This window comes from Mya arenaria, chromosome 9, assembly GCF_026914265.1.
Source record: "Mya arenaria isolate MELC-2E11 chromosome 9, ASM2691426v1".
In the NCBI taxonomy this organism is placed as follows: Eukaryota; Metazoa; Mollusca; class Bivalvia; order Myida; family Myidae; genus Mya; species Mya arenaria.
The window spans coordinates 37,227,513-37,253,414 of record NC_069130.1 but is presented as its reverse complement, the minus strand read 5'-3'; the positions used below and the strand labels follow the sequence as shown (position 1 = coordinate 37,253,414).

Here is a 25,902-nt window from a genome sequence, read left to right as displayed (position 1 = left end):
CGTCGTTCGAATGCACCCGACGTGCGCCGTTTCTGCGTGAGAGACCCTGTCCAGACCCCTGTAACTTTTGCACCGTACATATTATCGCGAACATATTTTCAGTGTTTATAGCGGAAAATATCCGCGTCTTGTAAATGTATATTGATTTATGTTATTTAACCATTTTTTTATTATAACAATGCTGTTTGGATCATCCCTCGTATGCCTTTTCGCGTTAGATTTCAAAAGATGGTTTCGTAGACTCCGAGAATAAAACCGTATTTGTTACGAGTTAATTTATTACCTTATCCAAATGCCTAATCTATATACACTATATACACCGTGTCTGTTCTTTAGATGTTGCTATATCGTAGTACATTTACAGCGTATAAACACATTGACAAACATGGGAATTCGCACGTAACAAGTGTTTGAAGTGTTTGCTCTTTATGATATGACCATGAAAACTGATATCTGAATTTGAAGGTGACTTTCAAGCCTATCTTACGGACGAGTGTGTTGTCCTAACAATCAGGTCATTTTAACTGTACGTGCCAACAAACATCAAGGTATTGAAGGAGAAAACAAATTATCAACTCTTTTTTATGTATATAGATGCAGTTTTAATGAAATACATCGCATCTTAGCGCAGTCGTTGGTCACTCGATTGATAAGTTCTCATACACTCTTTTTAAAGTACATGTGTTTATTATATTGAAATATAGAAATGCAGCAGTGATTTATACAATATTAAAGTAAAGTGTAAAACGAACTAATATGAGAGGCACAATAGTCAGCTACATTGTAACTTATATTTGCTTCTCTCGATTGATCGATTATTTAGAATTATCGGAATATGAATTTATTTCACCATTTTAACATCCAATTAGTGTCCTTGTACCTATGCCATACTTGTGACCAATGGAAATGGATGACACCCACAAAAATCCAAACTCTTTATCTATTCTTGTCTCTGCGCAAACTAAAATCACGAGTATTTTTATCTGGATTTGACAAGTTTGAACTGGATGTATTTCAAGAGATAAAGAGTGTTCTGATTATGTTTGCACACACGCTATATTTCTCATATTCATTATTCATTTGGGCAGCCGATGCTAATGTTGGTAAGTTATATTTTTGTTTGTTTGCTAATGTTTAAATTCTCCTCAATTTGTTACTTTATTTTTACATTTACGCAAACAATATACTTTAATTGCAGAACCTTTTTCAATATTTTTTCACATTTTCGGAATTAAATTTTTAAGTTCTGAATTATAAGATCTTTTTTTATTTAAAAAAACTCGATTGAGTTTGAAAATCCGGCGCCAGTGGAGCGGGACTATTAATGGAGCCATTTGAAGTGAAAAATCATTAATGAGGATTTTTAATATTGCCCCATAATAATGTTTCAATGAGGCTACAGACGACGGTCTTCAAAAAGGGAGGTGGTTATTGTGTGATGGCAATAAAAAGGAGTTCCATACGGGGTCATGTTTTATCTTTGCCTGTGGGCAAGAATTAATTACTGGCATGGCTAAATTTTTGGATCTACCTATCTGAGGTGGGAGAAAAGGACACCCTTATTTATACGTTCTGGAGCTTGCAAAGGTACGCCTTGGCCTTCTGGAGTATGCAAAGATTCGCCCGGGCATTCTAGGATATATAAAAGCACGCCCGGGTACTCTATTCACACTGGAGTATGCAAAGGTACGCCCGGGCACTCTGGAGTATGCAAAGGTATGCCCGGGCATTCTGGGGTATGCATAGGTACGCCCGGGCACTCCGGGGTATGCATTAGTACGTCCAGGCACACTGGAGTATGCAAAGGTACGCCCGGGAATACTGGAGTATGCAAATGTATGTCCAGGCACTCTGGGGTATGCATATGTACGTCCAGGCACACGCAAAGGTACGCCCGGGCATACTGGACGGGCAATTGGGAGTATGCAAAGGTACGCCCGGGTACTCTTGAGTATGTTAAGATACACCGGGCGTTCTTGAGTATGCATAGGTTTGCCCGGGCATTCTGAGGTATGCATAGGTACGCCCGCTAGTACTGGAGTATGCAAGGTACGCCCGCGAAATCTGTAGAATGTATATGTACGCCCGGACACTCTGGGGTATGCAAAGGTACGCCCGAGCATTATGGAGTATGCAAGGGTACGCCCGGGTACTCTGGAGTATGTATAGGTACGCCCGGGAACTCTGGAGTATGTATAGGTACGCCCGGGAACTCTGGATCATGCAGATGTACGCCCGGGAACTCTGGAGTATGCATAGGTACGCCCGGGCACTCTGGAGTATGCATAGGTACGTCCGGGAACTCTGGAGTATGCATAAAATTGCCCGGGCATTCTGGAGTATGCATATATACGCCCGGGTACGCTGGAGTATGTAAAGGTACGCCCGGGCACTCTGGAGTATGCATAGGTACGTCCGGGAGCACTGGAGTATGCATAGGTACTACCGGGTACTCTTGAGTATGCATAGGTACGTCCGGGAACTCTGGTGTATGCATAGGTACGCCCGGGCACTCTGGGTATGCAAAGGTACGCCCGGGTACTCTTGAGTATGTTTATATGTTTAGATACACCGGGCGTTCTTGAGTATGCATAGGTACGCCCGGGCACTCTGGAGTATTCATACGTAAGCCCGGTCACTCTGGTGTATGCATAGGTACGCTCGAGCATTCTGGAGTACGCAAGGGTTCGCCCGGGTTCTCTGGAGTATGCATAGCTACGCCCGGGAACTCTGGAGTATGCATAGGTACGTCCGGGAACTCTGGAGTATGCATAGCTACGCCCGGGAACTCTGGAGTATGCATAGGTACGTCCGGGAACTCTGGAGTATGCATAGGTACGTCCGGGAACTCTGGAGTATGCATAGGTACGTCCGGGAACTCTGGAGTATGCATAGGTACGTCCGGGAACTCTGGAAAATGCATAGGTTTGCCCGGGCATTCTGTAATATGCATAGGTACGCCCGCTAGTACTGGAGTATGCAAAGGTACGCCCGCGAAATCTGTAGAATGTATATGTACGCCCGGGCACTCTGGGGTATGCAAAGGTACGCCCGGGCATTCTGGAGTATGCAAGGGTACGCCCGGGCACTCTGAAGTAAGCATTGATAGGCCTGGACACTCTGAAGTATGCAAAGATACGTCCGGGCATTTTGGAGTATGCATAGGTATGCCCAGGCCCTCTAGAGAATGCAATGATACGCCCGGGCATTATTGAGTACGCAAATATACGCCCGGGCATTTTGGAGAATGCAATGATACACCTGGTACGCTTTGGCAATCTGGAGTATGCATAGGTACGCCCGGACACTCTGGAGTATGCTTAGGTTCAACCGGACGATCTGGAATATGCATTGGTAAGACCGGGCGCTCTGTAGTATGAAAAGGTATGTACGGGCGTACTGGAGTATGCATAGGTACGCCCCGGCACTTTGGAGTATGCAAGGGTATGCCCGGGCACTCTGGGCTATGCATAGGTACGTCAAGGCACTCTGGAGTATGCATAGGTATGTCCGGGTGTACTGGAGTATGCAAAGGTACGCTCGGGTTCGTTTAAGAATGCATAGGTAAGTCCGGGCGTTCATGAGTATGCATAGATACGCCCAGATAATCTGGAGTATGCATAGGTACGACCGGGCGTTCTTGAGTGTGCATAGGTACTCCCGGGAATTCTGGAATATGCATAGGTTAACCCGGGCGTTCTAGTGTGTTCGTAGGTACGCCAAGGCTTTCTGGTGTATGCACAGGTTCGCACTGTAGTTATGGAATATGCAAAGGCACGCCCGTGCACTATGGAATATGAATAGGTACGCCCAATCACTCTGGAAAATGCAAAGATACACCCTGGCGTTCTGTAGTATGCATTAGTCCACCCGGGCGTTCTGTAGTAAGAACAGTTATGCCCATGCGTACTGGAATATCCATATTACGCCCGGGTTCTCTGGAGTATGTATATGTACGCCCGGGAACTCTGGAGTATGCATAGGTACGCCCGGGCACTCTGGAGTATGCATAGGTACGCCCGGGCACTCTGGAGTATGCATAGGTACGCCCGGGCACTCTGGAGTATGCATAGGTACGCCCGGGCACTCTGGAGTATGCATAGGTACGACCAAGAACTCTAGAGTATGCATAGGTTTGCCCGGGCATTCTGGAGTATCCATTGGTACGCCCGGGCACTCTAGAGTATGCATAGGCTCGCGCAGTCACTCTGTAGTATGCATAGGTTCGCCCAGTCACTCTGGATTATGTATAAGGTACGCCCTTGCGTTCTGGAAAATGCATAGATATTCTCAGGCGTTCTGGAGTATGCAAAGGTCACTCTGTAATATGTATATGAACGCCTGGCTCGGTGGAGTATGCATAGGTACGTCCAGGCACTCTAGAGTATGCCCGGAAGTACTGGAGTATGCAAAGGTACGCCCGTGTACTCTTGAGTATGTTTAGATACACCCGTTTGTTCTTGAGTATTCTTGAGGTACACCCGGGTAGTCTGGAGTATGCATAGGTACGCCCGGGCACTATGGGGGATGCATAGTTACGCCAGGGCACTACGGTGTATGCATAGGTACGCCAGGGCACTATGGGGTATGCAAAGGTACGTCCGGGCACTCTGGATTATAAATAGGTATGCCCGGGCATTCTGTAGTATGCATAGGTACGCCCGCTAGTACTGGCGTATGCAAAGGTACGCCCGCGAACTCTGTAGATTGTATATGTACGCCCGGTCACTCTGGAGTGTGCAAAGGTAAACCTGGGCACTCTAGAGAATGCAAAGATACGCCCGGGCTTTCTGGAGTTCGCAAAGGTACGCCAGGACATTCTGGAGAATGCAAAAATACGCCCTTGAATTCATGAGAATGCAAAGATACGCCCGTGCATTCTGGAGAATGCAAAGGTACGTTCAGGCATTCTGGAGTATGCAAGGGTACGAAGGGCACTCTGGAGTATGCAATGCAAAGGTACGCCCGGACACTCTGGAGTGTGCTTAGGTTCAACATGACGATCTGGAATACGCCCGGGCGCTCTGTAGTATGCATAGGTATGTACGGGCGTACTGGATTATGCATAGGTACGCCCCGAAACTGTGGAGTATGCAAAGGTATGCCTGAGAACTCTGGAGAATGCAAAGGCACGCCAAAAACACTCTGGAGTATACATAGGTACGTCCGGGCACTCTGGAGTATGCCAATGTACGTCCGGGCACTCCGGAATATATACATGTACGCCCTTTTATTCTGGGGTATGCAAAGGTACACCCGGGCATTTTGGAGTATGCAAATGTTCGTCCGGCGTTCAGGAGTATTCATAGATACGCCCAGGAGTATGCACAGATACGCCCAGATACTCTGGAGTATGCATAGGTACGACCGGCCGTACTAGAGTATGCAAAGATACGTCTGCGTACTCTGTAGTATGCAAAGATAGGTCCGGGTATTCTAGTATATATAGTCACGGTCGGGCACTCCCGACCGGGGGTTCTGGTATATGCATATGTAAGCCCGGGCGTTCTTGAGTGTGCATAGGTATGACTGGTAGTTCTGTTGTATGCACTGGGATTCTGAAGAATGAATAGGTACGCCCGGGCGTTTTGCAATATACGCGGCTACGCCCGGGCGTTCTGGTGCATGCAGAAATACGCCCGGGCGTACTGGAGTATGCATAGATACACCCGGGTACTCTTGAGTATGCATAGATACGCCCGCGTATTCTGTAGTATACAAAAGTACGCCCTAGCGTATTGGAATATGAACAGGTACATCATGGGCACTCTGGAGTATGTAAAGGTATGCCCTGGCACTCTGGAGTATGCAAGGTACACTCGGGCACTCTGGAGTATGCATATGTACGTCCGACGTACTGGTGTATGCAAAGATACGCCTGCGTACTCTGTATTATGCAAAGGTTCGCCCGGGCTCTCTGAAGTATCAATAGGTACGTCTGGGCTCTGTGGCGTATGTCATGGTACGCCCGAACACTTTAAAGTATGCCCGGGCGTTCTGGTGTATGCATATGTACACCCAGGTACTGTGGAGTATTCATAGTTCGCCCGGGCCCTTTTGAGTGTGCATAGGTACGCCCAGGTGCTTTTGTGTATGGATATGTACGCACGAGAACTCTGAAGTGTGCAAAGGTATGCCCGGGCAATCTGGAGTAGGCCGGGGCACTGTGAAGTATGCAAAGGAATCTCGGGGTGAACTGATGTATGCAAAAGTACGCCCGGGCACTCTGGAGTTTGCATTGATACATCCAGGCGTTCTTGAGTATCCATTGGTACGCCCGGGCACTCTGGAGAATGCATTGGTATTTCCGGGCGTACTGGAGTATGCAAAAGTACGCCCGGGCGTACTGGGGTATGCAAAGGTACATTCGGGCACTCTGGATTATGCAAAGGTATATCCTTGCACTCTTGAGTATGCCTAGGTACGCCCAGGCACTTCGGAGTATGCATAGGTACGTCCGATCGTACTGTAGTATGCATAGGTACGCTCGGGCGTTTTGAGCATTCATTGGTACGTCCGGGCGTTCTGTTATATGTATGGGTATACCCGGGCGCTCTGGAGTATGCATTGGTATGCCCGGGCACTCTGTGGTGTGCATATGTACACCTGGGCGTTCTGGAATATGCATGGGTACGCCTGTGCTCTCTGAAGTATGGATATGCAAGCCCGGGCGTTTTCGAGTATGCCTAGGGTACTCCCGGGTACTCTTGTGTATGCATAGGTACGCCCGGGTACTTTGAAGTATGCATAGATACGCCCGGCTACTCTGGAATATGCATAGGTACGCCTGGCTACTCTCGATTATACATAGGAACGCCCGGGCACTCTGATGTATGCATAGTTAAGTCCAGCCGTTCTGGAATAAGCATAGGTACGCCCGGGCACTCTGGAGTATGCATGCGTACTATCGGATGTTTTGAAGTTTGCATAGATACTCTGGTGTATGCATTGGTACGCCCTGGCGTTCTTGAGTATGCATTGGTACGCCCGGGCTCTTTGGAGAATGGATATAGACGCCGGGCGTTCTCGCGTATTCATAGGGACGCAAGGGGCGATCCGGTGTGTACATGCGCTCTTACGGGCATTCTGGAGTGTGCATAGGTACGCTCGGGCGTTCTGGAGTGTGCATAGGTACGCCCGGGCGTTCCGGAGTGCGCATAATAACCCCCGGGCAAACTAAAGTATGCATAGGTACGTCCGTAGAACGTTTGAACGTGAATTTAATTTTTGTCTTAAAATCAAATTTTGGCGTCTGTAAAATCATGTGTTTACTACATAATCCCAATTCATTGATCTGATTGGACAGATAAATAAGTAAATCCCTTAAGGGAGGCAAAAGCAAAAGCAGTTTAGGAACATATGCTAGACAGTGTTTGATAACCAGTGTGGGGTATTAGGGCGGCGTATTTTTATTTCGTGTTGACATCCGGAACTCCTCGGCTATGTTTTCGTAAACAACCTGGACGGTTTACCAACTCAGAAATCCATATGTTTAGTCCGCTGCAAGTAGATCATTTCGTAGTTTAATTTAGCAGTTAAACTTAATGACTAAACTCTAGATAATACACTTCACTGGCAATCAATTTAAACAAAGAATAATGAATACAAGCTTAAACACTACATTTAATTAATGATAAAAAATGGAATTACTCTCTACTAATGTACCAGCAAACATCCGAGATGGTTTCGATAAAAAAGGACGAAGTGCTCCGAATTTTTAAAAACGAAACAAGGGAAGTGGCAAAATTGAATTTACTTTAGTCCTCGCTATTCCCAGGACCTTGGGGCGTGGTTACAATTGACTGGTGCATAAGCTTTATGAAAAATCATGCTGGTATCCCAGCGCATACTTATTTATAGGCTGTGAATCATAGTGATGGGCCGATGATCGATTATAATCGAAAATTAATCGGAAAGCTTCAAAATCGGCGATAATCGATTGTAAATTATCATAATCGATTATCGCGGAATATCAAACAAATTTATCAAGGGAGGTTACTCAGTATTCATTTACGATTTTTTATCTTGCCGACATTTCTGCTCATTTTTCTTTGGGTACAATACGTAAGAATGGCAGACGTCAATGGCGATATGCTGTACAATTATCCGGGTGGAAAAGCAAAATCCAAAGTCAGGCTCTTTTTTGCATTTAGAAAAATCAAACCAGGACCTCCAACCAAAAAAAAACCTTGACATAAGCAAGGCGTATTGTTGCCTTTGCAAAAAGGCTTACGCAAAAAAGGTAACTAGATCACAGGTGATGAGCAAGAAGAGATGTAGAATGAACCCATATCTCATTGATCAGACAATATTTATAAACAAACATTTACTGGTAGATTCATACTGGTGACTTTGAAATTTCTGATGTATACATTTCAGTTTAATGTTTTTCTTTTTAACTTTAATATATGGGTGCTTTTCAAAATAATGAGGCAAAAATGTGACATGGGGTTGAAAATTCAAACCCAGATTTCATGATTGTCACCTATTTTACATGAAAGTAAATACTTCAAATTACATGGAAATAACTTTGGGAAAGTATCAGGAAATACAAATAAAAAAAATATTTTGACCTTAAATCCAAATATTGCAAACATTTCTAACAATATGGGTGATCTATAAAAGTGTCTTATGACAAGAACCTAGCATAAATCAGATGCTTTTTCTGAATTTTATAATCAGTAATTGGTACCTGTGTGTAGTCATGTGCATAATAATTCAGTTGTTTAAGAAAAATAAAAAAATCAACACATTTTGTCTAAATTTGAAACCAAAAGTAATTTGTTACCTCACAATGTTTTTGCTGTAATTAAAACAAGAATCAAATAAGGGAAAGATCTACATTTACTTCACCTTATGCGTCTTTATAGACCACATACCAAATTTCAAGAATGTATTGTAATTTACAATTGCCGAATTTTTCATTTCAAAATTGAACTATTTTTCGGTGCACAGGGGACACATATTGAAAGCCAATATAATATGCATTTATATTCACTTTTATGTTAATAAAAACATTATTTGTGATCAACTTAAGACATTTCTGTGTATATGTTAGAGTGTATTCCTCAAAATTTCTTCAGTATCACATTTTTCACAACAATTTCCTCAAAATTCAACAGCATGTAATGATGCAAATGGAAAATAGTGGCTAAGAGAACAACTTACAGCAAACAGTCACATATATAACATTTATTACTTCAAATTGAGTCCAAAAATAAGAAAATATCATCAATGGTAATATAAAGTACTACACTAAGAATTTATACATGTTAAGTTCTTTGTTATGTAATGGAAAGGGTGCACAGGGGACAAATCATAATGCAAGTAATATTTTTGATAATGTAATTATTTTTGTAACTGAACTGTTCCTGGTAAACATTTTTACAATAAGAGAAACTGTACTTTCAGTAAAGCTTGAAACAATACTGTAAATGTTTGAAAGATTACATTAGAGCCTTCAAAACTAAATTTCTAATCAATGGAATAAAATATGTTCACAGAGTGGAATAAAGTTTTTGGTCTCAATGCCCCTGTTACCATTAAACACTTTTGTGAACATGTCTAAATTAAAAGATGCCTCTTTGTCTTTGGGATCCTACTCAATAGAATAGCATCTGTTTTATTAGGCATTATTCAAGAATTAAATTCAAGAAAATTCCCAACTTGTGGTTTCCACAAGGATTTAAGTTCACCTGACTTTGACATGGTTTTACTTTTGTCCATTTTTAGGTGCTCAAATTGCCAAAGACTTTTCTTGCAACTCCACATATTCTTAGCATTACTTGTGTATACTAGCTGCCTTTTTAATTTTTTCCTGATTTAGTTGGTGTGCCTACTTTTTTTATGACTAGGACTGACAGACTTCACCAATTGTGTAATTTTCTACAACATGATGATGACTTATTTTAAGACCTTCACTTTGGTTTACCAGACGGTTAATTGTGGAGGCCCATGCCATGGAATCCCTTTGAAGGGGTTATGTTTTGCATGTTGTGCTTTTTCTGAACTGATGCTGCTTCAACTGTGTGTGTTGACATACCTTCTCATTTTAATCATTCTCCTTTTATTTTGTCTGTCATTTTCTGGACTTTTATTGTTTCCTCATTTCTCTTCATTTTATTTCTTCTCTGCCTCTGCTTGTTTAGTTTCTCCTTTTCTTTTATTTGTAAATCATATATAGGATCTATTTGTCCTCTTTCTTAGCGTTTGAGCAATACCTGGCAAATTCTGCTCTTTTTCTCTGAGTATCTTGATCTCTGTCATACAATTTCTGCAACTTTTGATCTTTCCTAAGTCATTCTCTGCGCTTCCTAGACTTCATTGTTTTAATGTTTTCAACAGTCTTTTCTTCATTTGTTTTCATATTTTCTATGTGATCTCTATGGAAAAGGAAGCTTAACTACAAGCTTTTCCATTAGGGTACTTATTTCCTGTACAGAATTATAATCTGGTTTATGTGTTATCCATATAAAAAAGTCCCCTGTGCACTGAATTGAAGCATTTAATGCCTTGCACATATAAAAGCATTACATGAATAATTTCAATTTGATTCAATGTTATTTAGTTGTTATGATAAAATCAAAATAGAATATTTAAACAAAATATGTTATCTTATGTGCCTCAATATTGAAACTGTATTTAAATTAATTTAATAAACCTTTAAAAGTAAACATTTAATGGCTTTATAATTAAATAATAAACAAACAGTATTTATAACACACTTACAATCAAGTTGCTAAACTATCAAGTGATGCCTAAATATAACATACACACTTCTCAGAGTGTGGAAATAGCACCATATTTGTCAGTTATGACATTTTATTGAACTGCTAAAACAGGGTGCACAGAGGACATTACTTTAAACCATGCAGATGCTTCACATCTCTGTATGTGAGAGGCTGAAAACTGTTTTTGCATTTGTTGTAACTTTCTTTTCTGGGAAATACAGCAAAATATCATTTTATTGAAGAAATCATAGAAATCTGACGACTAACAACCGAAAAGGTGCACAGGGGACATTTTGGAGTAATAAGACATGCATCTGAGTTACAGACAAAATAATATATATATATGAAATAATAAAACTATGTCATTTATATAAAGCTGACAGGTTAAAATTATTAAAATAACATAGTAATTTAATATAAATAGTGCTTAAATGGAATGGTAGTGTTCTCAATGTGAATTGAATATTCTATCTTCTTTTTTAAATGAATGGGGGTCCGCCATATGACATTAAAATTAGGTTAAGTTAATACATATTTTTTTATTTAAAGTATGTTTTTTAAAATGAGAAAGGGTTCAGTTACATAAAAAAACAATATCAAAATACTATATCATTCAGTTTCAAAAAATAAAACTCATTTGAATAAAGGTCTTCATGTAAAATGTCACACTTTTTTGGGTGCACAGGGGACAAATTTAGCAACATATTCTTACACAACTTTTTTGCTGATTGAGCCATCCATTTGAAACTCAACAATTTTCTTAACAAGATTGATTGGCCCATAATGTGTCTGAAAATACTTCCCAAATGTGAAAGGAATAAAAGTTAGGAGAGATAAAAGAAAAAGCCTCATTATTTTGAAAAGCACCCATATATTTTTTCTGTTTTATGTTTGTTAGTTCCCTGAAAAAAAAAAAATTTAAGTTCTATTCTTTGGTTTATACATTAAATTCAGCTTACAGAGCCTGAGAGGCGAAGTGATAACCATTACCTTCAAGTATGTCACTAGCAACCACTGCTCTATAATATCAGATTATAGCCGATGTCTAATCGGTTGATGGTCTCCGATTGTAACCGATAATCGATTGTAAAATTCAACCGATTGCCCATCACTAAATTAGTAACACATAATCATCAATTTGGTGTATGATTACATGGCTTTTTCTATAGTACCCAAGGGTCCAACTATCAGACCCATTCCCAAAGCAAAATATATAAGGTATTTTTCCCAATCTTCAGAAAAAAATACCAATTAAAGAATTTTTTATTTTTTTTAGAAAGTCTTTTTATCTGTATTGGTTCATTTGCAACATCCTAATAAGTCATGTCATGTAAAGTTTTTTTGATAATAGATCTTGGAAATCATTGATTTTCCTATCACATTCAGAGGTCAGTATGAAATATTATCTGTCATGATTGATTGCAATAGATATTTACAACCCAAGGATTGATATTTCAGCCATTTTGGGTCTTTTAAAGGGAAAATAAACTAATATTAAATCATTTCCTAATTCTCAGGAGACTACACAGCTTTTTCTTTTAACTGTAAAATTTCCCAATTTCGGCATTTTCACGACGCAAAATTTCCAAAAATGTCCAGGGTCTTTTTCCCAAAATGGCCAGAGAAAGCCCTGGATTATTTAGATATTAACAGTGACTCTGTGAGCTAAAAGGCTGTACTGTACCTTATTTTTAACACAATCACATTAATTATTCTAACATGTCATGTAGATAAGTAAAGAGGGATTCTTTATTTCCTCCGATATGAAGACACATGACACATGATAATCAGAACATATACAAAGAAACATACAGTCTTATAGAATAAAACTTTACGTAAATGTTATACAACAAACATATAAATCAGGTAAGAAGGATAACTATAAATACAATGAATAATACTGTATTATAACAATGCATCTACACATATACTGAAAAAAAAGTGAATGAAGCATAGTTTTATAATTTCATTTACCTTATCTGCTGATACCTGATACTACTATATATTATAGGCTGAGGCCTGCAAGGGAGTCGAACCTCCTACCCATAGATTGATAGTTAAGTGCGGTACCACTAGACCACGGATCAGCATCAATTTAATCATTCTCGTTCACCTGAGTGATGATGCTATGGGTTCCATGGATTGGATTTATCACGAGACGGGTGAGATTGGTCTAGTGGTATAGGTGTCCGCCTCTCATCCAAGAGGTTTTGGGTCTGATCCCCATCAGGGTGAGAGTGGTCTAGCGGTATAGGTGTCCGCCTCTGACCCAAGCGGTTGTGGGTTTGATCCCCACCGGGGTGAGAGTGGTCTAGTGGTATAGGTGCCCGCCTCTCACCCAAGGGGTTCAATCCCCACCAGGGTGAGAGTGGTCTAGTGGTTTAGGTGCCCGCCTCTCACCCAAGGGGTTCAATCCCCACCAGGGTGAGAGTGGTCTAGTGGTTTAGGTGTCCGCCTCTCACCCAAGGGGTTCAATCCCCACCAGGGTGAGAGTGGTCTAGTGGTTTAGGTGTCCGCCTCTCACCCAAGGGGTTCAATCCCCACCAGGGTGAGAGTGGTCTAGTGGTTTAGGTGTCCGCCTCTCACCCAAGGGGTTCAATCCCCACCAGGGTGAGAGTGGTCTAGTGGTATAGGTGCCCGCCTCTCACCCAAGGGGTTCAATCCCCACCAGGGTGAGAGTGGTCTAGTGGTATAGGTGCCCGCCTCTCACCCAAGGGGTTCAATCCCCACCAGGGTGAGAGTGGTCTAGTGGTATAGGTGTCCGCCTCTCACCCAAGGGGTTCAATCCCCACCAGGGTGAGAGTGGTCTAGTGGTTTAGGTGTCCGCCTCTCACCCAAGGGGTTCAATCCCCACCAGGGTGAGAGTGGTCTAGTGGTTTAGGTGTCTGCCTGAGCTCATCCAAGGGGTTCAATCCCCACCAGGGTGAGAGTGGTCTAGTGGTATAGGTGCCCGTCTCTCACCCAAGGGGTTCAATCCTCACCAGGGTGAGAGTGGTCTAGTGGTTTAGGTGCCCGCCTCTCACCCAATGGGGTTCAATCCTCACCAGGGTGAGAGTGGTCTAGTGGTTTTGGTGTCTGCCTTTCACCCAAGATGTTGGGGTTTAATCCCCATCAGGGTGAGAGTGGTCTAGTGGTTTTGGTGTCCGCCTCTCACCCAAGGGGTTCAATCCCCACCAGGGTGAGAGTGGTCTAGTGGTTTAGGTGTCTGCCTCTTACCCAAGATGTTGGGGTTTGATCCCCATCAGGGTGAGAGTGGTCTAGTGGTTTAGGTGTCCGCCTCTCATCCAAGGGGTTCAATCCCCATCAGGGTGAGAGTGGTCTAGTGGTATAGGTGTCCGCCTCTCATCCAAGAGGTTTTGGGTTTGATCCCCATCAGGGTGAGAGTGGTCTAGTGGTTAAGGTGCCCGCCTCTCACCCAAGGGGTTCAATCCCCACCAGGGGTACTTTCTCATGGCCTCTCAAAATGGACACAGTACTGGTTTCTGCCCAGGAAATGGACCCGGGAGTGATTCTATAAGCTTAACTTTCGTCACAATCGAGCTAAAATAAATTTGTATATACTCTGACTCAACGAACCTGCGATTGGAGGTCGAAATTATACAGTATTTTTAAAATCTGCAGTACATTCACTTAAGAAAATTAGCAGTCAGCTGTTATAGTAGCTGAACCAGTAGACAAAATATTCTCTCGAATACTAAGCTGTTTTAAAGCTGCACTCTCACAGATTGAATGTTTTGTCAACTTTTTTATTCGTTGTCTTGAAATGAGCCAATATTTGCGAAAATGCATAAAAACCAGGTATATAAGACTGCTGACAAAAAATAGATCATAGAATTTTATATTTAAGTTCAAAAAATGATTTTTAATGCATTTTTCTTAAACTGTTAGTAACGGTTCATAAAACATTAATATAAAATTCTAGAATCTGATTTTTGTCAGCAATCTTAAATCATTGGTTTGCAGATATTTACGCAAAAAAAATGCTGTATCCAAGATAAAAAAAGAAGTTGTAAAAATGGTAAATCTGTGAGAGTGCAGCTTTAAGGGTTATGTCAGTATGTATTTGCCAAAATAAAGAGCTATGCGACTGCATCGCATTAAATTGATTATTTTGGTAAACAATATAATAACGGTGAACCATTACAAAGGTTATTACTTAAATACTTTTATGCTGTATATTATGTAATAATTTTAACCACAGGGGTTTCTCTCGAAAAAAATAATTCTTATATATATTAGAAACCCCTGTGATTTTAACCCCCTACCGATTTCACCGTAGGGGACATCCGTCCGAATATCACGCACATCATTTTATTTTATTGTTCGACAAATAGTGAAAATGTTACTTAGACTCGATCTTAACATATGTAACTAAAAAGTGTTTAAAAACTTGATATGTCGAACGCGCCAGACAAAAATGTGGTTGCCATGGCAACATAAAGAATCAATTTACTACACATGAAAAGGGTCCTATTATAACAGAAAAATGTCAGTCTCTTAACTGGATCTTTGCCCTGTATAATGAAGTATTAAAACTTATTTCATGTAATGTAATATGCGGACAGAGGGAAATAGGGATATTATGCAAGCCAATAATATTTTTAATTTACGTCGTAAAAAATGAGGTTGCTATTTCAACACTTTTTTAAAGCTGCACTCTCATAGATTGAACGTTTTGACAACTTTTAATTTTTTTATTGTTTTGGAACGAGCCAATTTATATGAAATGAATGGAAACCAGTGATATACGTCTACAACTGCTGACAAAAATCAGATCGCAAATTTTCATAGTTTAGTTAAAAAACTGACGTTTTATGCGTTTTTCTTAAACCGTTATTAACTCTTTTAGCCATAAAATATCAATGTTTGATGGAAGTATGAAAATCTGCATTCTGATCTTTTGTCAGCAGTCTTATACCACTAGTTTGCAGATATGTATGCAAAAAAATGGCTCATTCCAAGACAATAATAAATAAGTTGGCAAACAGTAACTTTGTGATAGTGCAGCTCTTATTTTAATGCTAGTAATTTCAATTTGTTTAAGAATCCGAAGGGGACTTTTGTAATGTAAGTAATACTCAGTGACTTGTTTCTTTTACCAGGTATTAAATAAGATCTAATGGCAAAACAATGGCCTCTTATAGACAATTATTAAAGGAGAAGGAAGCCCAGAACTGGGTAAAGGCCGCCCTCGCCCTCAACATCACCAAGGACGGATTAAAAGATTTTCTGGAGGACGTGCTGACATGCGTTCACCAGGACATCTATAGCACCGTTAGAACATCCAAGGGTCTTCCATCCGGGGCAGCATGTGCACATTGTTTCACAGAAAACGTGTTGAAATGCACCACTCCTAAGATATGCACAACAACTAAAAACTGCAAATTTCATAACGGTCCTTCAAAACAGTATGTTCCTTGTCCAGTCGGGATTTGTGAATGCGTCCGTGATGAAATAGTCAAACATCACAGGTTTTCGGGACCATCATGGAAGAATACGAACGCCGACAAATGGAGCACCATTCCCTGGGAGATAGGCAAGTGTTTCCTGCCTCCTGATGGCTACAAGACCGTGCCCTCCATCAAAGACAGTGACTTTAACGGAGTGATCAGCGTCATGATGAATTGCAAGGATTTCCAGAACAAACTGTCGTTTAACGTTGCGACACGGCACAATTTATTAACAGAGGTAAACATATTAATCACACTATGATCATATTATACGATTCCGTTGACTTTTTAAAGCTGCACTCTCACAGATTGACAGTTTTGACGTTTATTATATTTTTATCTCAAATTCAGCTGATTTCGCACATCAATACATTTAATTCAGTCATATAAGACAACTTACTTAAGAACTGCCGAGAAACTCATTTTTTGCTAATGCTTTTTTCCATACAACATCTCACTGTATTATCATTATATCACTGGTTTCCAGACACTAACGCAAACATTGGCTTATTCCCAGACAAAATATAAAAAATGTTGTTTTAACGGTCAATTTGTGAGAATGCCGCTTTAAAGAATGTGCATTATTAAATACACTATTTAATTGATAATTTTGTACATTTGCGACTTATGACATAAACCACGGAGTCTTAACGTGTATGTGCATGTTTCTTCATATTAAATGCATTTCCATTTGGGCCATGTTCACCACAACACCAAGCTATGTTAGACAATACTTATTTCAAACATAACATTTAAGGTTCGGGACATTGGTCGACGCGTACGCCACTCCAATGACCAGAGGGTCATGGACACAGAACTAGTGGAGTTCCTGTTCAAGCTCCGCACCCTGCTGGAGGATAAGACTGAACTAGCAAACCGACCCAAGGCGCAACACGCCGTGGAACAGCTTAAGGAGGTACGAATTAAATGCAGTTAAAGAGTTAAATGATAGATGACAAAACTGAACTAGCATACCGACTCAAGGCATAGCACGCCGTGGAACAGCTTAAGAAGGTACGAATTTACATGATAGCGGACTAAACAGATTATACAGGTATGGCTTTACAAGAAAGATGACAAAATTGAACTAGCATACCGTCCCTAGGCACGACACGCCGTGGAACAGACTAAACAGGTATGGCTTTACAAGATAGATGACGCAACTGAACTAGCATACCGACCCAAGGCACGACACGCCGTGGAACAGATTAAACAGGTATGACTTTACAAGAGAGATGACAAAATTGAACTAGCATACCGACCCAAGGCACGACACGCCGTGGAACAGATTAAACAGGTATGACTTTAAAAGAGAGAGATGACAACATTGAACTAGCATACCGGCCCTAGGCACGACATGCCGTGGAACTTAAACAGGTTTGACTGTACGCGATAGATGACACAGCTGAACTAGCATACCGATGCAAGGCACCACACTCCGTGGAACAGATTTTAAAAACAGGTGTGACTTTACATGATAGATGACACAGCTGAACTAGCATACCGATGTAATTCACAACACGCCATAGAACAGGTATGAGAAAGGGTATGAGTTAACGTTTACTTTTATTGTATTAAATTCAGTCGACACATGTAGAAATACATATTAACTTGCTGGAAGAGTACTTTTAAATTATAACATGTGTACTATTTTTTGTGTAGTTCAGGCATGATTATTAAAAATAATTTTATTATGCACGGTGAAACTTCGCAGACGACTTGACTGCCAACTTCTGCACATGTGTGCACCCGGAATTGACTTATTATGTTATGGGACACAATTAAACTAGCATACCCTAAGCTCAAAAAACCGTAGAAGTGCTTCACCAGGTATGAACTCGAGAGTGTGAGGCCGTGAAACAGCTGATAAAAGGTATGATTGCAGTGTCCTTTTTTGTATCAGATTCGATAAACTCGTGCAAAGATATGTGTGTACTCTTGTGTAAGAGGAGCGATTGCGAATTATATCGAGTGGACTACCTTTTGTGCGGATCAGGTATGCGTATATTGAATACAATTTAGAATAGTATGGTTTGACCTCGTCACCGGACTTAAGACCCTACGTGACCTTGTACCTTATCAGATCAACAGACATTAGTGTAGGTGGGGGCCCCTATTCGACCTTGCACTTAATTATATCAACGGACTTTACTGTTGGTGGGGTCACTATTTGATCCACTTAATTAGATCACCGGACTTAAGTGTAGGTAATTAAGGGCCTTATTTGATCCACTTAATTAGATCACCGGACTTTAGTGAAGGAGGGGTCATTATTTTACCTTGCACAACTAAACCAACGGACTTTAGTGAAGGTTGGGTCCCTATTTGACCATGCACCTAATTAGATTACCGGACTTTAGTGTAGATGGGGTCATTATTTTACCTTGCACAATTAAACCAACGGACTTTAGTGAAGGTTGGGCCCCTATTTGACCTTGCACCTAATTAGATCACCGGACTTTATTGAAGGCGGGGTCCCTATTTGACTCTCCACTTAATTAGATCAACAAACTTTAGTGTAGGTCGGGGCCCTATTTGATCCACCTAATTAGATCACCGGACTTTAGTGTAGGTGGGGCCCCTATTTGACCATGTACCTGATTAAATCTCCGGACGTTAGTGCAGGTGGGGTCCCTATTTCACATTGCACCTAATTAGATCACCGGAAGTTAGTGTATTATTATGGGGGTCCCTATTTGACCTTACATCTAATCAGATTACCGGACGTTTGTGTTGGTGGGGTCCCTATTTGACCTTGCACCTAATTAGATCACCGGACTATTGTGTTTGTGGGGGTCCCTATTTGACCTTGCACCTAAATAGATCACCGAACTTTAGTGTAGTTGGGGGTCTCTATTTGACCGTGCACCTCATTAGATCACCGGACTTTCGTGAAGGTGAGGGTCTCTATTTGACTGTGCACCTAAAATGGTCACCGAACTTCAGAGTAGGTTGGGGCCCCTATTTGACCTTGCACCTAAAAAAATCACTGAACTTTAGTGTAGGTGGAGTCCCTGTTTGACCGTGCACCTAATAAGATCACCGGACTTTAGTGTAGGTGGGATACCTTTTTGACTTTGCACTTAATTGAATCACCAATTAATTGACCATGTACCTAATTACTAGTAGATCACCGGAATTTAGTGATGGTCGGGGACCCTATTTGACCTTGCATCTAATTAGATCAACGGTCTTAAGTGTAGGTGGGAGTCCCTATTTGACCTTATTAGAAGCGAGGCAAAACCAAGGTTGCTTACCGATGGGTCACGAACCTTCCCACGTCTTAAACGTACTAAAGCGAATTTTTTAAGTCGTGGCATCAACATACAAGTCATTTGAACGAGTAATTTAGTCGTGATCACGAGATAAAAATAGTTTTATTTGCACATGTCATCTCTATTACATAGTACATAGGAAATCTAATATAGTCAAATTATTTTCCGTTAAAATTCTGTCTGTATATTATTTTATAACATAGTCTTTGAATTATGGGATGCTTTATGTCTTGATCTGTTTTGTTGACAGCTGCAAACAGACGATTTCAAGATCATTGCTGAGAAAGAAGGGGAGATGTTGAAGGAAGGTAAGAGACGCTTTTTGATCAAAGTGATGTATATGAATATTGATGAAACTGTGTGTAGAGTAGCTAGCTTGGGTCTGCTTATGAGAAGTAGGGTGTTGGTCACTGTTTATAAAAAAGAAACATGGCCTTCGCCCAATAACTTTCATTAAGAATGAAAGATAGTGTTGAAACTTTGTATGTACTCATACATCTTCAAACTCATACCACCACTTCAATTCTGCTGCCTATCTTGTTACCAAGCGTCTTGTGGTAATGCTGCTTCTTATCTTCTGTACTAAGCATCTTGTGATAATGCTGCTTCTTATCTTCTGTACCAAGCGTCTTGTAATAATGCTGCTTCTTATCTTCTGTACCAAGCGTCTTGTGATAATGCTGCTTCTTATCTTCTGTACCAAGCGTCTTATGATAATGCTGCTTCTTATCTTCTGTACCAAGCGTCTTGTGATAATGCTGCTTCTTATCTTCTGTACCAAGCGTCTTGTGATAATGCTGCTTCTTATCTTCTGTACCAAGCGTCTTGTGATAATGCTGCTTCTTATCTTCTGTACCAAGCGTCTCGTGATAATGCTGCTACTTATATTCTGTACTAAGCGTCTCGTGATAATTCTGCTTCTTATATTCTGTTCCAAGTGTCTTGTGATAATCTAGCACACCGAAAAGGTATTTTTGGTGATTTCAGCCATGCTGGAAAATTCCATCTGGCACCTCCATGCCAGAAGAGTCACGCGCTCTGACATACTACTTTAAATTTCTTTTATAATACACTTAATTTAATCATAATTATGATTTAACAATATATGAGTTGTTCCATCATCATTGACTTTATGCACCTGTCAAATGTAACCACGGCCCCTCCAGGTCCGGGGAAGAGCTGGGACTTTGACTTTCGGTCTAGCCAAGACAGGGTAAAACCCCGTCCTGCGGGGACGAACTGATGGTCAAATCCCCGCCAAATGCTCCCGCGCCCCAGAGACCATGCCCCAATTTCTCGAAACTTCTTAAGCTTAACAGGCTTAAGTCGCTTATTTCAATTAGCCAAAATACATACTTTAATTGAGTTTTGATAAATGAAAAATGGTTTAATGTAATTAACATATAGATAATTCCTATCTAAAGTATAAAAACTTTCAAAGAAGTAAATATCATACAAATTAATTAAAAACAAAAATAGTGAGTTTAGCTTAATCCTGTTATAAGGGACTTAAGAAGTTTCGAGAAATTGGGGCCATAAGTTAGGCACATTCCCCGCTATATTTGGCGCAAATTATACATACAAAACCACCGCATTCACTCGGCACTTCGGGGCCACCAGGATGGTAAAAACACGGCCCAATTCACCGGCTATCCCCGGTATACCCCCGGACCTTGGGGGCCGTGGTTACAATTGACTGGTGCATTAAAATAATATATCTTAAAACAAAACAAAAAAAACTTTGAAGACGTGATACTGTAGGAACTTCTTGGCGAATGACGTAATAAAAACACTGCGCGTCATGACGTCATTATCGCACACGCTTTTTGGTGAAATGTACAAAAATACGCCTTTTTATGTCTTTTCTTCATAAAAGAATGTAATTAACGGTATGCTAGGAATCCGTGCCGGATAGAAAAATCCGACCCTCGGGCACGCTGCGTAGACGATAACTTGGCTAGCCTCGTTACCTGGCAACGCACGTGCCCTCCGGTCGGATTTTACAATCCGGAAAATGAAGTGTTCACCAAGTGTTTTGTGATAATGCATACGTATATGTTCGTAACTTTTTTATTTTTAATGTTTTATTTTTCCATTACTACAGGACTACGACTACGTTTGGCAAACCATTACCGAACCACTTTGGCCGACATGCCGATATCTCCCATTCTTGGAGATAAGAACGCCAAACTCAACAAATTCTACGTGTTACCGAAAATTGTGGAGAAAGATCATAGAAAAATCGGCAAAATTGACAAGGAAGAAAGCGGACAAAATGTTGTAAAATTTTCAGATGTTTTCTTTAAAGAAGATCAGTTGCTCAGAAACGTTTTCCTTGTTGGAGAACCGGGCAATGGCAAATCCACATTCTCCGTAATGTGTGCCCTGGAATGGACTCACCAGTATTTACCAGCGGAGGAAAACGTCGGTATTAAAACAAGCTTCGCCGACCCAGAATTCTTCAAAGAGTTTGCATTTTTGTTTCGTGTCACCCTACGAGATTCAGGTAAAACGTGTGATCTAGCACAAATGATCAAGGATCAACTTATACGTAAAATCTATCACGAGAAGGATGCCGATGATGGCTTCCGGCTATTGCAGACGGTGCTGGAAAGTGAAAAATGTTTAATCGTAGCTGACGGCCTCGACGAATGGACCCATCCGGAAAACGTAAACTGTACCTGCACAACTGAGGAAAAAGTCACCCCTTTCCGAAATTCGGCCAACAAGGCCACACTCCTCACGACAACGCGTCCCTGGCGACTGTCACAGTTTAGAGTGCAGGATTCAAAGATCGACAAATATCTTGAAATAGAAGGAGCTGCAGACACAAGGCAACTCGTGGAAAATATCATCAACATTCTTAATGAGGGAAATAAGGATGAACGGACACCAGAGGATTTCATGAAAATGGTGTCAGAGAAGGATCTTGAAGGATTATTGTCAGCACCTATCAGTATCACCCAGCTCGTGTGCCTGTGGTTCGAGGGCAAATCGTTAACCGATTCAAAGTGTGACATTTATGCTGGCGTGATAAACATGCTATCATGTAGACTTAGTGATATGCAAAGCGGGCATAACATTCCGGAAATTGAACTGCCATCAGTATTAAAGGAACATGAATGCTTCGTGCAAAATCCCATGGTTTACCTTGCGCTGGCAAAGTTAGCATACACAACTTTGTATTCAGAGTGCAGAGATTCGTCTGTTGTTTTCAGCAACAAAACAGTCAACGCTTTGTTAAGCAGGGAGCAGGTTGAATTTGCATTGAAGTCAGGCTTACTCACGGAGAAGAAATCCAACTCATTAATCAAGAGATCATCTCACTTTTCATTCTTTCATAAAACACTTCAAGAGTTTTTAGCGGCTCTTCATTTATGTTTAAATGAAAACGACTACAGTCAGCTATCAAACAAGTACGAACACGATAATAAGGAAAATATCTTGGGAGATGTTTCTCAGACATTTATTTTCATATGTGGAATGAAGCCCGAGCTCGGTGTGCAAATGTCTTCATGGATCAATAGTTCTATACCACCATACCGACCATCAATCTACTATAGAGAGGCTGAACTACTTCAGGCCCTGATTCTCTCCGGGCACCGTGAAGCCAAGGCGAACAACTATGGTGACATACCGCTCTATCTCGCACACTTCTTTATTCATAGTAACGAGGATGTCGTAGTGTTAAAAAAGCTGATGATGATAAACAAGGAACGTATTCAGTCACTAGACATCTGGGTATGCAATGATCAAATTAATGGGGAAGAGCTGCAGGAGGTGATCACATCCTCCTCCGACTCCCTCATAGCAGTGAAACTGTATAAGCGTGATGGGCAGTATGACCTGTCCCAGTGTCACAGGCTGGAAGATCTGCGTATACGGGGAGACAATACAACACGTGTGCAGGTTGATCCAACACATATTACAACATGTCACTTACATGATGTATCATCGAATGTTGAAATGTACATATTTAGATTATTTAAACACGATCAAAGGTGGAGTAAACTACAATGTGTTGAGTTAAAGAGAGTTAAGAATGTCCAGTTACTTGTGGATACACTACCAAGTCTCCCTCCGTTACAACACCTTGACATACGGTTTACAGATCTAGGTGAGCTCCACCTCCTCCCTCCAGCCTCCATCACCGATATTACACTTGTGTTTGTGACAATGACAGCGGAGGCGGTGCGGAGTCTGATAGAGACGATGAAGAACATACCACACACCATTACATGCGACATGGGGGACTGCACGGTGAAACCTGCCAGTGAGATGAAAGACATCCGAGAACATATGGACAGTTTGGCGTCATTCAAGGTTCTCAAATTTGACGATACGAGTAGAGGGCTTTATTTCGAATTCACCAAAATGTGAACAATAAGTTAAATGTTAGCATCGATTATGGGAATTCATATTTGATGAAAAACAGTGAAACGATCAATGGGGAAGTGTCATTCTATTTATAGAAATATATGTTACTTTTTCCAGGAACTAATTATCATCAACCACTTTCTATGTGTATTCAGTTAATTTGATTTATGTTGTGTATTTGCATGCATCCAAAAATAGATTTAACTGTACACAGCAATGCCGTTGTGGCAGTCGTTATTAAATATATCTGATGGGGATGAAAACTTTCTTTTTTAATTATAACACAAAAGTCCGTAATCAACACGTGCAATAGTCGGTTTAACTTGGACATTTTTTAAAAGAATCTCTTAATAAAGCAACTCATTTCCTAGTTTAAAGCGATATCATTTGATAAATGTTACGTATTTACTTCGCTTATGGATTATGAATTAATGGGGAATATTTAGTTTTTTCTTTATTTACAATGGCATCCTTGCTCAGCTGTATTTCATATTCTGTATTAGAGGAGTATACCAATAACACGTTGACTTTTTATGTTTATAATCGATTACATAAATTAAACATTATTATGAAATCTACAAAATGATATTATGTATCAACAAATGCTACAAAAGAAATAACCAAACATTGAGTAGATTTAGTTACCAAAATTATAGCTAGAATATATAATTGCCTATTATTTAACATATCACACAATTTGATTATAATTGAAGAATATATGATTAAACGTTGAAAGTATTATTTGATTTGTATTTAATACAATGAGGGTGAGGATGTGTTAGAATGATGATGATGATTGTGGTGATGGCGGTGGTGGTAACGATTACGATGATGATGATGATGATGATGATGATGATGATGACGGTGGTGGTTGTGGTGGTTAATACGATAAGGATGAAAATGTGTTAGAATGATGAGTATACGTATGATGATGTTGACTACAACCACGACGCCGACGACGATGATGATGATGATGAAGAAGTTGGTGATGATGATGATGATGATTGTGGTGGTTGTGGTTGAGACGATGTCGACGACGTCGATGATGATGGCGGTAGCCGTGGTAACGACGATGATGATGATGGTGATGGTTGTAGTGGTTAATACGATGAGTATGAAAATGTGTTAGAATGATGAGTATAAGTATTATAATGATGACAACAACCACTACGTCGATGATGATGATGATGATGATGGTGGTGGTGGTGGTTTAGCTTGAGACGATGATTATGATGGTGGAAGCCATGGTAACGATGGCGATGATGATGATGATGATGGTGATGATAAAGTGTACTTAATATATTGAGTGGGTTTATTCGCAGTCCAGGAGGAAAAGTAAGCTAGTTGCATGATCTGCCGTGAACAAATAATATTTGGCCTCATCGCACATTCGCAAATCCTTACTAATAAACGGATGTAAATAAAAACGCTACAATGATTTAATTAAGGCTGTATTTAATAACCAAAACACAAATGAATAAAATATGAAACAACAATCCTGTGGAAATCAAATTATGCAGAAAGTCGCAAATTAATCATAATGCTGTCAGGTGAAATTTAATTTAAATTGATTGCCGCCACCCAAACGTATGCAATATGCAGTTACGTGCGTTGCGTTCATGGCGCCGCCTGTATAAACGCAGCCCCTTGTCAGCATTGGTTATATTAAATCGTGATACATCACTTAATATCACGAAACGCCATCGACGAGCACGATTGTCGACCGTCCCCTGACGACAAACTTGACGGTGACGCCACGTGGGAATCATGTCACGATAGGTCTCATGCAGCGTATGCCCCGCTCTATAAGCCGATTTCTCACTGTATGGCGGTTGTAATGTCGTATGCGGACGGCATCTGCGTCGTTGCGTATTTTCAACCTTTGTGCCGTTACTGAACATCGATCGTTCAAGATATTTAAATTGCTTTTTCTATAGCTATGCCCGTTCTTAGAAATACAAACACAGTTGTTGGCGTTCGCCGTGCATCGTTTTTGTTGCGCCGCTCTTGTTGGGTAAATGTGATAAAGATACCTAACAGATAATCGAATATATAAAAATCAGAGATTAG

At 40.7% G+C, this 25,902-nt stretch overlaps 1 protein-coding gene across 2 annotated transcripts; it reads left to right on the top strand.

Moving 5' to 3' along the window:
- The first annotated feature begins 660 nt into the window (after positions 1–660).
- LOC128203370 (uncharacterized) lies at positions 661–24,570 on the top strand. Of its 2 annotated transcripts, none has more exons than XM_052904771.1 (5): positions 661–1,103; positions 15,833–16,418; positions 16,938–17,096; positions 19,706–19,763; positions 21,560–24,570. In XM_052904771.1, exons 2-5 carry the CDS (start codon positions 15,861–15,863, stop codon positions 23,833–23,835), a joined length of 3,051 nt encoding a protein of 1,016 aa, XP_052760731.1. In that variant the 5' UTR covers positions 661–1,103; positions 15,833–15,860; the 3' UTR covers positions 23,836–24,570. The 2 variants fall into 2 exon arrangements, with proteins under 2 accessions (XP_052760731.1, XP_052760732.1); XM_052904772.1 differs by lacking the exon at positions 661–1,103 and adding an exon at positions 7,888–8,242.
- Positions 24,571–25,902: the final 1,332 nt, after the last annotated feature.

Excerpts from the sequence above, each read along its gene's own strand:
- LOC128203370 (XM_052904771.1), top strand. The coding sequence starts at position 15,861 with ATGGCCTCTTATAGACAATTATTAAAGGAGAAGGAAGCCCAGAACTGG. Across the intron at positions 16,419-16,937 it reads GGCACAATTTATTAACAGAG|GTTCGGGACATTGGTCGACG; the intron begins GTAAACATATTA and ends ATAACATTTAAG. Across the intron at positions 19,764-21,559 it reads AGGGGAGATGTTGAAGGAAG|GACTACGACTACGTTTGGCA; the intron begins GTAAGAGACGCT and ends CCATTACTACAG.